This window comes from Culicoides brevitarsis, chromosome 3 (assembly GCF_036172545.1).
Source record: "Culicoides brevitarsis isolate CSIRO-B50_1 chromosome 3, AGI_CSIRO_Cbre_v1, whole genome shotgun sequence".
Lineage (NCBI taxonomy): Eukaryota > Metazoa > Arthropoda > Insecta > Diptera > Ceratopogonidae > Culicoides > Culicoides brevitarsis.
The window spans coordinates 26892490-26903693 of NC_087087.1; the positions used below are offsets into that span (position 1 = coordinate 26892490).

Here is an 11204-nt window from a genome sequence, read left to right on the forward strand (position 1 = left end):
ATTCAAAATAAATATTTTTAAAAACTTACTCAGAAGCGCCATCTATCGGTCAATAGTAAAATTCTCGAAAAATTCTGCATAAAAATAACTATTTAAAGGACTTATTATCACATATCAAAAATTGATGAATTTTTAATTTTCTTACCTTCTAAGGATTTTATTTACAGCTTTAAAAATTCAACATCACATCGACCACAACACGAAAACAAAAGGTGATAAACCAACATTGACTTCTCAAACCAGTAGACGTCTCCTACCGACATCCTTTAATGTTTTTGATGTGTTGTTTACCTTTCATTTCGCATTTCTTGGTAACATATCTCGTACTACACCTTATCTCGAACCACATTGTTTACAAAAGGTGCTCTGAAGTCGGGCACGTCAATCATCTACATTCATATTAATTTATTATTAACGAAAATGTAGCGCATGCAACCGACATTTTCGCACTATTTCCCTCCCGAAGTCGACATGTAACGGCAGTAACACTTTCAAATTGCATTAAGTCATGCCTCGGAGGTGCATTTTGTAGCAATTTTTCGTACGTCGGACTATCATATCAGGAGAAATTGATGAGACAAGCTCCCCAACGGGGATTCTGGTGACACTAAAAGCACAACAACAAACAAGATTTAAATTAGCATGTGAGTTTACCGCATTTACAGAAGTTTTATGCATGGCTCGTCTTTCTGCAGGTGAACAGGAAACTTGTTTTAATTACAAGGTAAGTCAATTTCGATATGTTTTTCTCAATTTAGTTCACTTTTACATGGCTTTTACACTTTAAAAAATCCATCTCTCGGAAACTAAAAATCTACGAGACATGAAATCAGGTAGATTAGGTTCCAAACAACAAAAAGATTGTGCATTGGGGCATTTTTTTTATAATTGAGATTTTGATAGGAATTGAAAAATGTGCACTAGGCCAGTATTTAAGAATGTTCATAGGGCATTTTTTTTAAATTTGCATTGAGGTGAAATTTGAGAATATACATTGGGATGAAACTTTAGAACGTGCATTGGGTCCTTTTTAAAATTTGCATTGGGACAAAATCTTAGAATGTGCATTAGGATCACATTTTATCCTAATTTTTTGTCTTAAATTTTGCCCCAAAGCATATTTTTTATCTTTGCCCTAATGCACATTTTGAGATTTCACCCCAATGCACATTCTCAAATATCATCCTAATGCACATTCTCAAGTTTCACCCCAATGCGCATTCAGAAATTTTGTCCTATGAACATTCTTAAATACTGGCCCAGTGCACATTTATTAATTTCGATCAAATTCACATTTTAAAAAATTGCCCCAATGCACAATCTTTTTGTTGTTTGGAACCAAAACTTCATAATTTTCATTTCTCGCGCGTGTCTGTCGGATATTTTAGCTTGCGAGAAATAGATTTTTTTTATAATGATAGGGTTTCCTGTGCAAAAACGGCTACAACGACTTGGTCAAAGCAAATTACCAGTCCGCTCTAGGGCATAATTTTCATTTATTTATCTGGAAAAAACTTTCTTTTTTACACTTTAAAATAGTTTTTCCAAAACTTTTAATTTTTTACGGGAAAGCTACTTAAAAAAATACTCACTCTGAATGGACCGAAAATCCATTTAATTAATTTTACCATAGATTTTATGAAAATTTTCCCATCATAAAAGACGTTGTACCGACAAATTGCACGACATACAGCCAACATCCAGAAAGAGCATCGTCCACATCCTTCGTAGATGCCTACATTGTTCGTGCGCCATACGAATCCTCGGAAAAACAAAATATCTACGGTATAAATAGTTAAACAGGATGGGAAAACGTTTTAATCTGCCTAAAGCTGTTGTCGATTGCGGTTGTTCTTTTCAATATTTTCGACAAAGTTTTCATCGGTTTTTTAAAAACAAAAAAAAACGGAAAAACAAGAAAATTTCGTGTTTGCTCAATAAATAAATTTTATTTTTTAATTGTCTTTTAATTGAGTCGCGTTTTAAATTTTATTCAATTTGTACAAAAAAAAAAAATCAAACGCGAAAAATCAATTTTAACTCAACTCGATAAAATAAAATTCATCGCGGAAAATTAATGTGTTTGATTTAATTAAAAAGTAAAAAAAAATAGTGAAATTGTTAAAATAATATGAGTGTGGGCCAATAAATGACAAAAACAGTGCAAAATGGAAGTTGGAACGTAAATAATTTGTCCCACAATATTACATGCATCAGTAATTAATGATTGTTACATGATTGATTTATTTGTTTTTTCGTTCCAATAATTAAGTGAAAAGTGGAGTTTGCTGTTAATTTGTGGCACACGCAATACAAACTCACACAAAAAACACGTAAATAATTGAGGAAAAAAAACGAAAAATGATTGCAAAAGTGGTATTTTACTGTGGAGTGCTGTTGAGTCTCAATGGATTATTGGATGGAAATAGTGAGTAATTTTTTTTTAAATTTTGGTTTTTTTTCGTAAAATGAATTTTTACAAGTAAGCAGATATGAAAAAATTTTTGAAGTCAAAATTTAAGAAAAAATTTAAAAAAAACTGGATTTTCTTTAGGTAAATAAAAATTTAAAAAAAAATTAAACTATTTAAAAAAAACAGGAAATTAAAAAAAATAATAAATAAGATACCTAATTAAGAAAAAAATTTAAAAATTAAAGATAAATAAAATTTATTTTCAAACATCAAAAATTAGTTAACTTTTAAGATTTTATTTTTTTTAAATTTATTTTAAATATTTTTTTCATAAAAATTTAATTATTTTACAATGTTTGACTGGCCAAAAAATGAATATAAATGATAAAAAGCAGGAATAACAACTTTGAAAAATTTGAAAAAATCTGGATGATATGAGGAGCAAAAAAAAGCTTCTTCAATATTTTACAAAAATTCACAAAAAAAAAAAATTTTAATTTATCTTTAATTTTTTAACAATTCTTTTAATTAATTTTAATTTTTATTTTCTTTCATTTCCTGTTTTTTTTAATTTTTAAAAATTTTCTTTTTGATTTTTATTTAAAAAAAATATCCAGTTTTTATTATTTTATTATTTTTTCTTAAATTTTGGGTTTTTTTCTTAAAAATCAAATAAAAAAAACAGTCAATTTTTATTTGTCAGTATTTTATAAAATAATATTTATAGTTCAGTTCAAAGTCAGTGAACATCATCGGAAAATTTTCTCAACTCTCCCTGGTCTTGACCAATACTAATTGCCTTACGTAGCGCCAAAGTTAGGTAGCAAGAACAATCAAGCCTCTGAAAACTCAGTCTGCGACTCCGGATTTCCCGGACTACTATAATGCATCATGCCAGTGCTTAAAAATGTACAAAAAACACACACTTACTTAACAGAAAAAAAAGCAAAAAAGAAAAAAAAATTTCAAATTGTTCTTTGTCGACTTTAAAGCATTTTACATTTTTAAAAATGATTTTTTAAAGTAAAAAAAATTAATTCCAATTTTTGGTTCCATGTTACTTTAAATATTTAATGTTTTATAAAGTTAGTTTTTTAAAAACATTTTTAACCATAAAAATTTAAAAATATTGATTTTTGTAAAAATTAAGCAGGATGAACCGTATATGAAAAAAATTTTCCTTACTAAACTTGAAATTTTCTTGAATTGTCCTACATTTTCTCCCACTTTTCACATTCCATCATAATTTTTTTTTAACCACTGATGAATAATTTCCAATGAACAAGACTGAAAGAATATTAAAATAAAAATGCGAATAAGAAATTCCTTAGGTGACATTACGTGAAAATATTTCCTCACAACGACAGCAACGGAGCCGATGACGACATTCATTGTCTTTCCATTTCTCACAAATATTTCTAATCATTCACCACGAGCATTGTCTTTTTGCTCGGTTTATGTGTTTGTGGCAAATTCCTGACTGATTGTTCGTTTATAAATTATTCGCAGAAGGAGCAAACATAACTCCGAGCGAGGCAAAAAAAAAAGCAAAACAAGCTTTTAAATGAAAATTAAATGATTTTTGTTTGTTCTTTTGCCTCGTTTTGTCGATTTTTAATGAAGACATCGTTCGTTGCGGTCTCATTTTTACCTATTTCATTAATAATTCTTGTCTTTTGTCTTTTTCAGAAATACCACAAAATCGCTTGCATTCGATTAACCTGGATCACGATCACGTAAAACTGAGTTGGCTTGTCGATTGGAACAGCAAGGAAGTCTTTTTTCACATCGCGAATGCCTTTGAAGGGGACTATACGTGGTTTTCCTTGGGATTTTCGAAACGTGGGGAATTTGAACGATCTGACTTGTGCATTTTTCAGTGGCAAAATGACTTGTTTAATGCCGTTGTGGTGAGTTTTTACGCAGGGTTGGAAATATTTTTGACTTTTATTTAATATTTTTAAGTTTTATTTAAAATTTAAGCAAAAATAAGTTGACTTCAAGGTTGACTTAGTCTTAAGAAAAAAATCATTAAGTTAAAATTTTTAAATTTTTTAATTAAAAAAAATGAAATTTTTAAACAACTTTTTTCAAAAAAAAAAAAAATTATAATTTTAGTTTTGACTTGATTGACTTTTTTAAATTTTTTTTTTTTTTTTAAATTTATATTTTTTCCTAAAATATGATTCTTTTATAATTATTGACTTTAAACTTTTTCTTAAGTTTGAGCTTAAGTCAAAAAATTTTTACACTTGACTTAAGGCTAAGGATAAGAAAATTTTTAACTTAAAGTTCATAAAGTAAATTTAATTCAAAATTAAAGACTTAACCAAAAGAATTTGAAAAATTTATTTACTTTTGAGAGAACTTTTGAATAAAAAAATCTAAAATTTTTTGACTTAAGCCGACTTAAGCTTAAGTTTGAGTCAAAAATCAATTATTTTTCTAAATTTTCAACTAAATTTTCGAAAAAAAAAAATAAATTTTTAAAATTTGGCTTAATTTGACTTTATAAAAAATTTTTTTAAGCTTAAGTCAATTTTCTTCAGATAATTTTTCTTAAGTTCAAAATTAAGTCTCTTAAGTCAGAAGTGTGAAATTCTCTTTCTTGCTTGAAATTTAATTAAAATCTCCCACATTTTAGGATGCCTACAGCAGTGATGATGGCGAAAGCATCTACTTTGACGACCAACAGGACTGCACGTTACTTCGCATGGACGACAACTCGATAGCGTTCAAGAAGAAATTCGATACCTGCGATCCGCATGACCTAAAAATGCACGAAGGCACCATGTACTTGTTATGGGCACGCGGCGAAGAGGAACTCGACCTGGAAAGCGGGACTTTTATCCCAACGCCAAATACCACATCGAAAGACAATGGCATGCAAATGGTGCAGCTTTTACGTGCGGATGCCATCGATATACCAGAAAGGTTCGTACTATTTGAAATTCGTTAATTTATTCCATTGTCACACACACGTCGTCGTCGTATTATGATTAGGAAAGTAAAACACATCGATATCGTACTAAATGCCGTCACAATCCCAGCGAAAGACACGACGTACTGGTGCAAAGTACAGAAAATCGATAAGATTTTCCGCAAAAAGCATCACATTGTTCGTTTTGAGCCGATTATCGAGAACGAGGAGTTTGTGCATCACATGGAGGTGTTTCATTGCGATGCGGGACCTGACGTGGAAATTCCCTTGTATGACGGGGATTGCGATTCGCTGCCGGAAAAGGCGAAAGTTTGTTCGAAAGTCATGGCGTTGTGGGCGATGGGAGCAAGTACCTTCACATATCCCGAAGAAACGGGCCTTCCGATTGGAGGAAAGGACTTTAATCCTTACATTCGCTTGGAAGTTCATTTTAATAATCCAGACATTCATAAAGGTACAATTTTTGAGCGAATTTTAATAAAAAATATTAAAAAATTTCGATTTTCAGGCGTTGTTGATTCAAGCGGGATGCGAATTAATGTCGTGGATAAGCTAAGAAAGTATGATGCGGCAATTATGGAGCTTGGATTGGAATATACCGATAAAATGGCGATTCCTCCGGGGCAATTGGCGTTTCCGTTAAGTGGTTATTGCATCGCTGAATGTACTGAAGTGGTAAGAAATATTCATTCTAAAGTTGATTTCCAATGATATCTGATCGATTTTTGATGAAATAAAAAAAAGTACGATTTTATCATATGAGGAGCAAAAATCGTACTTTTTTTCTCAAGTCAATTTTCAACCAATTTTTGATGGGTTTCAAAGCTAAAAGTTAATAAATATTCATTTTTAAGTTGATTTCCAATGATATCTGATCGATTTTTGATGAAATAAAAAAAAGTACGATTTTATCATATGAGGAGCAAAAATCGTACTTTTTTTCTCAAGTCACTTTTCAACCAACTGTGGATGGTTTTCAAAGCTAAAAGTTAAAAAATATTCATTTTTAAGTTGATTTCCAATGATATCTGATCGATTTTTGATGAAATAAAAAAAGTACGATTTTATCATATGAGGAGCAAAAATCGTACTTTTTTTCTCAAGTCAATTTTCAACCAATTTTTGATGGGTTTCAAAGCTAAAATTTAATAAATATTCATTCTAAAGTTGATTTCCATTGATATCTGATCGATTTTTGATCAAATAAAAAAAGTACGATTTTATCATTCAAACGAATTTTGATGGGTTTCAAGGCTAAAAATTAATAAATATTCATTCTAAAGTTGATTTCCAATGATATCTGATCGATTTTTGATCAAATAAAAAAAAGTACGATTTTATCATATGAGGAGCAAAAATCGTACTTTTTTTCTCAAGTCAATTTTCAACCAATTTTTGATGGGTTTCAAAGCTAAAAGTTAATAAATATTCATTCTAAAGTTGATTTCAATTGATATCTGATCGATTTTTGATGAAATAAAAAAAAGTACGATTTTATCATATGAGGAGCAAAAATCGTACTTTTTTTCTCAAGTCAATTTTCAACCAATTTTTGATGGGTTTCAAAGCTAAAATTTAATAAATATTCATTTTAAAGTTGATTTTCATTGATATCTGATCGATTTTTGATCAAATAAAAAAAAGTACGATTTTATCATATGAGGAGCAAAAATCGTACAAGTCATTTTTTTTGATGGGTTTCAAAGCTAAAGTTGATTTCCAATGATAATTTAATGAGGAGCAAAGTATTCAATTTTGATGGGTTTTAAATAAAGTTGATTTCCATTGATATTGATTTACGATTTTATCAATGCAAAAATCGTATTGTAAAAAATTTTCAACCAACTTTTGATGGGTTTCGATAAAGTTGATTTTTGATATCTGATCGAATATACGATTTTATCATATGAGGAGCAAAAATCGTACTTTTTTTCTCAAGTCAATTTTCAACCAACTTTTGATGGGTTTCAAACCTAAAATTAAATAAATATGCATTCTAAAGTTGATTTCCAATGATATCTGATCGATTTTTGATGAAATAAAAAAAAGTACGATTTTATCATATGAGGAGCAAAAATCGTACTTTTTTTCTCAAGTCAATTTTCAACCAATTTTTGATGGGTTTCAAAGCTAAAAGTTAATAAATATTCTAAAGTCGATTTCCATTGATATCTGGTCGATTTTTGATGAAATAAAAAAAAGTACGATTTTTTAATATGAGGAGCAAAAATCGTAAAGTCAATTTTCAAAATTTTTGATGGGTTTCAAAGCTAAAAATATTCATTCTAACTTGGATCGAGTATGACCGAATAAAATGATTCCTATGGGGCAATTGGCGTTTCCGTTAAGTGGTTATTGCATCGCTGAATGTACTGAAGTGGTAAGAAATATTCATTCTAAAGTTGATTTCCATTGATATCTGATCGATTTTTGATGAAATAAAAAAAGTACGATTTTATCATATGAGGAGCAAAAATCGTACTTTTACTCCCAAGTCACTTTTCAACGAATTTTGATGGGTTTCAAAGCTAAAAGTTAATAATATTCATTCTAAAGATGATTTCCATTGATATCTGATCGATTTTTGATCAAATAAAAAAAAGTACGATTTTATCATATGAGGATCCAAAATCGTACTAAAAAAGTACGAAATGCGGTAAAAAATTCCTAAACCTCAATATCGAATCTTTTTTAACTAATTTTTTTCAAAATTTTTTACTTTCAACAGCAAAAAAAGACAAAATTTTAATAAATTTTTCAAACTTTCCCATTTCAGGCTCTTCCAAAATCCGGCATGGTAGTCTTTGGATCGCAACTTCACACACATTTGCGCGGAGTTCGTGTCATGACACGCCATTTCCGCGGCGACCGTGAACTACGGGAGCTCAATCGGGACGATTACTATTCACATCACTACCAAGAAATACGACAACTGCGATTAAAGCCACGTGTATTGCCAGTACGACTTGATTTTTTTTTCTCTCTCCTTTTTCCATCTCATTTGCATAATTTTTTTTTCCTCCGCCAAACAGGGAGATGCATTAGTAACAACTTGCTTTTATGACACACGTGGTTATTCAAATACCACATTAGGTGGCTTTTCAATTAAAGACGAAATGTGTGTCAACTACATTCACTACTATCCGGCGACAAAATTGGAGGTTTGCAAGAGCAGTGTGTCGGAGAAGACACTGCACGATTATTTCAAGTACATGAAAAAGTAAGAAAATTAAATTTTGGGTCGATTTAAAATTATTTTGAACTTTTTGTTAGAGGAAAAGTTGAAAATTTTTAATTAAAAGATAAAAAATTGTAAAAAATTTTAGATTTAAAAAAAAATTAAAGATTTTATCAAAAATTGAAAAAAAAATTTTTTTTAAATTTTTTTAACTAAATATTTTAATTTTTTTAAAATATTTTTTATAATATTTTAAAATATTTTTTATAATTTATATTTATTTATTTATTTATTATTAATTTATTTTTTAAATATTTTTTTAAATTTATTTTTTTTTATATTTTTTAAATATTTTTCTAATTAGGTAATTATTTTCTTTTATTTAAAAAATATTTTTCATTAATTATTTTCTTTTGTTAATATTTTTTTTAAATTTTAGTATCGAACACCAATCAAAAATCCAAATTGACGGCGCCCGATCCGAGAATTATCGTTCAATTGTGTGGACCCAGCCACGCATCGACGAACTCTACTTGATGTACATCCAAGAGCCCCTGAGCATGCAATGCAACAAATCCGACGGATATCGTTTCGAAGGCGTCAATTGGGAAGGAGCCCCCATAACGCAAGTGAAAATCCAAATGCCCGTCACCAAAAACTCGAAATGCATGAAACCGAAGAAATGGACGACACCGTTGCAGGAAGGCGCATGTGACATGTTTGGTGAGTGCATTTATTAAAGAAAAACACAAAAAAAAGAGAAAATTAATTGTTATCATATACGATAAGGGGACAATAAACATTTTTTGTTGTTGTTAATGTGAAGAAAATCCTTTTTAGACGTTGATGAGAACGAAATTGGCTTCAAGTTCCGTCTGAATGAGGTCCAAATTACCACCGGAAAAGCGATTTTGGCTCAAATCCAAGAGTTCCAAGGCTGGAAAAGCTTTCATCAGATCCGGGATCGACAAATGTGACAATTGGTTCTCGCTCAAATCGAGTTCCGTTAAAGTTGGAATGACACCGAAAGATTTGAAATCAACTTTTTTCAAGTCATTCTTCGCTAAAGAAAGTTTTTTCAAGTTTTTCAGTGATTTAATGGCAGTTACATCAAATTTTGACGCTCGTAAGTTCAAAATTTCCAAATTTGTCAAGTTTTGGAGGAAAGTTTCAAGTTTAAATGAATTTCCTTCGAGATTTAATTGTCTCAAGTTCTTCAAATTAGTTAATTCTTCCGGATTGAAGTACAAATTATTGCCCAAAGACAGGACTTTTACGTCTAATTTCGGGTCAACTTCAAGGGCGTTCTTCGTATTGAAGCCCAATGACGTGTCATCTACGTGCAAATTCATTTCCAGGACACTTTCGTTCTGGCACGTCACTTTGAAGCGTTTTAAAGCCGTATTATGGGACACATCCAAGTTCCGCATGTACATGCAATCCAAATGAATCACCAATTCAGTCATTGAGCTACCATCTCCTTGTTTCGCCGATAAATCCAAATCAGTAAGTGATAACTTATCACTAAAATCCAATTCTGCAGAAGCCAAAAAATTATTTCGCAAATTGATGTGCGTCAAGCGTTCACTTTCGAACCACGTTGCATCAACTTTTCGCAAATTATTGTTCGCCAAACTGATAAATCGCAAAAATTCCAAATCACCAAAGGCCTGCGGGTGAATAAAATCGATCCAATTGTCTGACAAATCGATAGTTCGTAAGTTGATGGCGCCAAAAAATGTTCCCTTAAGCAATTTACGGATTTTATTGTTGCTGGCGTGAAATTCTTTCAAATCCGTTGCGTATTTAAAAGTATGCGGAGGCAATTTTTGCAACGAAACTCCGTGGGCGTACAAATATTGCATCGGCATCTGACGGAAAAGCTCGCGTGGCAAATACCAAACTTCAGAATTGACGAATTCCATCGATGTCATGAGACCTTTTTGCGAAAATTCGATTCGTTCGAGGGGTTTGCCGCGTACGCGAATGTTGCTGATTTTGCAAGTTGGTGGTTGGAAGCCATTTCCTTTGGATTCGTCGCACTCGAAGAAGATGAAGGCTTGACAGAAGTAAAAGGTGAGTAGAAATACGAAAAGGTTCTTTAACATTTTTAAAAGGATTTAGGTAACGAAGGAATGATTGAAAGGTGGAGATAAAACTGAACAAAAGAGACGATTGTTCCCCTATTTATATGAAAAGTTGGAAATCGTATCAAAAAGTTGGGCATTTTATCAAAGAGATATGAAATGAAGCAAAACAAAGTTATCTTGGAAAGATTAAATATTAAAAAAAATGTCTGATTTTTTGTGTAATAAGGGAATCGATTATGACATTCTCGGAATCTCGCAACTAAAGTTTAGTTTAGTTTATTTATTTCGACAATTCAAGTCGTATCAGTCTTATACTATTTGGGGTGAAAAAGCCATTGGTAGATGACCGCCTGCATAAAAACCCATCTTTTGATTTTCTCTTAATGTCTATTTCTTAATTCTAATAATAACTGTTTCTTTAGCCCTAAAAGGGTCATCGAGTTCTTCAATAGTCTCGATGATTTGAAAGCAGAATAGGGAGCTAATGAAGGCCCCAGTGGGTGCACAAAAGATCCGGTTGGCGTCGAAGTGCAGGAGATGGAGCACTGGCTGCAGCAGCACATCCCACCCATTTATGGAAAA

General features: G+C 30.9%; 2 protein-coding genes across 2 annotated transcripts; one reads left to right on the plus strand and one right to left on the minus strand.

The window, feature by feature from the left end:
* Positions 1–2190: 2190 nt before the first annotated feature.
* Positions 2191–9351, plus strand: LOC134834662 (tyramine beta-hydroxylase). The gene is made up of 8 exons (XM_063849401.1): positions 2191–2428; positions 4103–4323; positions 5058–5347; positions 5417–5808; positions 5863–6029; positions 8131–8313; positions 8387–8574; positions 8972–9351. Exons 1-8 carry the CDS (start codon positions 2362–2364, stop codon positions 9270–9272), a joined length of 1809 nt encoding a protein of 602 aa, XP_063705471.1. The 5' UTR covers positions 2191–2361; the 3' UTR covers positions 9273–9351.
* Positions 9352–9368: 17 nt separating this feature from the next.
* On the minus strand, positions 9369–10640 carry LOC134835446 (chaoptin-like). Its single transcript, XM_063850325.1, has one exon. The coding sequence runs from the start codon at positions 10638–10640 to the stop codon at positions 9369–9371; it is 1272 nt and encodes a 423-aa protein (XP_063706395.1).
* Positions 10641–11204: the final 564 nt, after the last annotated feature.

Coding starts and splice junctions, on each gene's coding strand:
- LOC134835446 (XM_063850325.1), bottom strand. CDS start 10,640: ATGTTAAAGAACCTTTTCGTATTTCTACTCACCTTTTACTTCTGTCAA.
- LOC134834662 (XM_063849401.1), top strand. CDS start 2,362: ATGATTGCAAAAGTGGTATTTTACTGTGGAGTGCTGTTGAGTCTCAAT. Junction 4,324..5,057: donor ACTTGTTTAATGCCGTTGTG/GTGAGTTTTTAC, acceptor CCCACATTTTAG/GATGCCTACAGCAGTGATGA. Junction 8,314..8,386: donor TAAAGCCACGTGTATTGCCA/GTACGACTTGAT, acceptor TCCGCCAAACAG/GGAGATGCATTAGTAACAAC.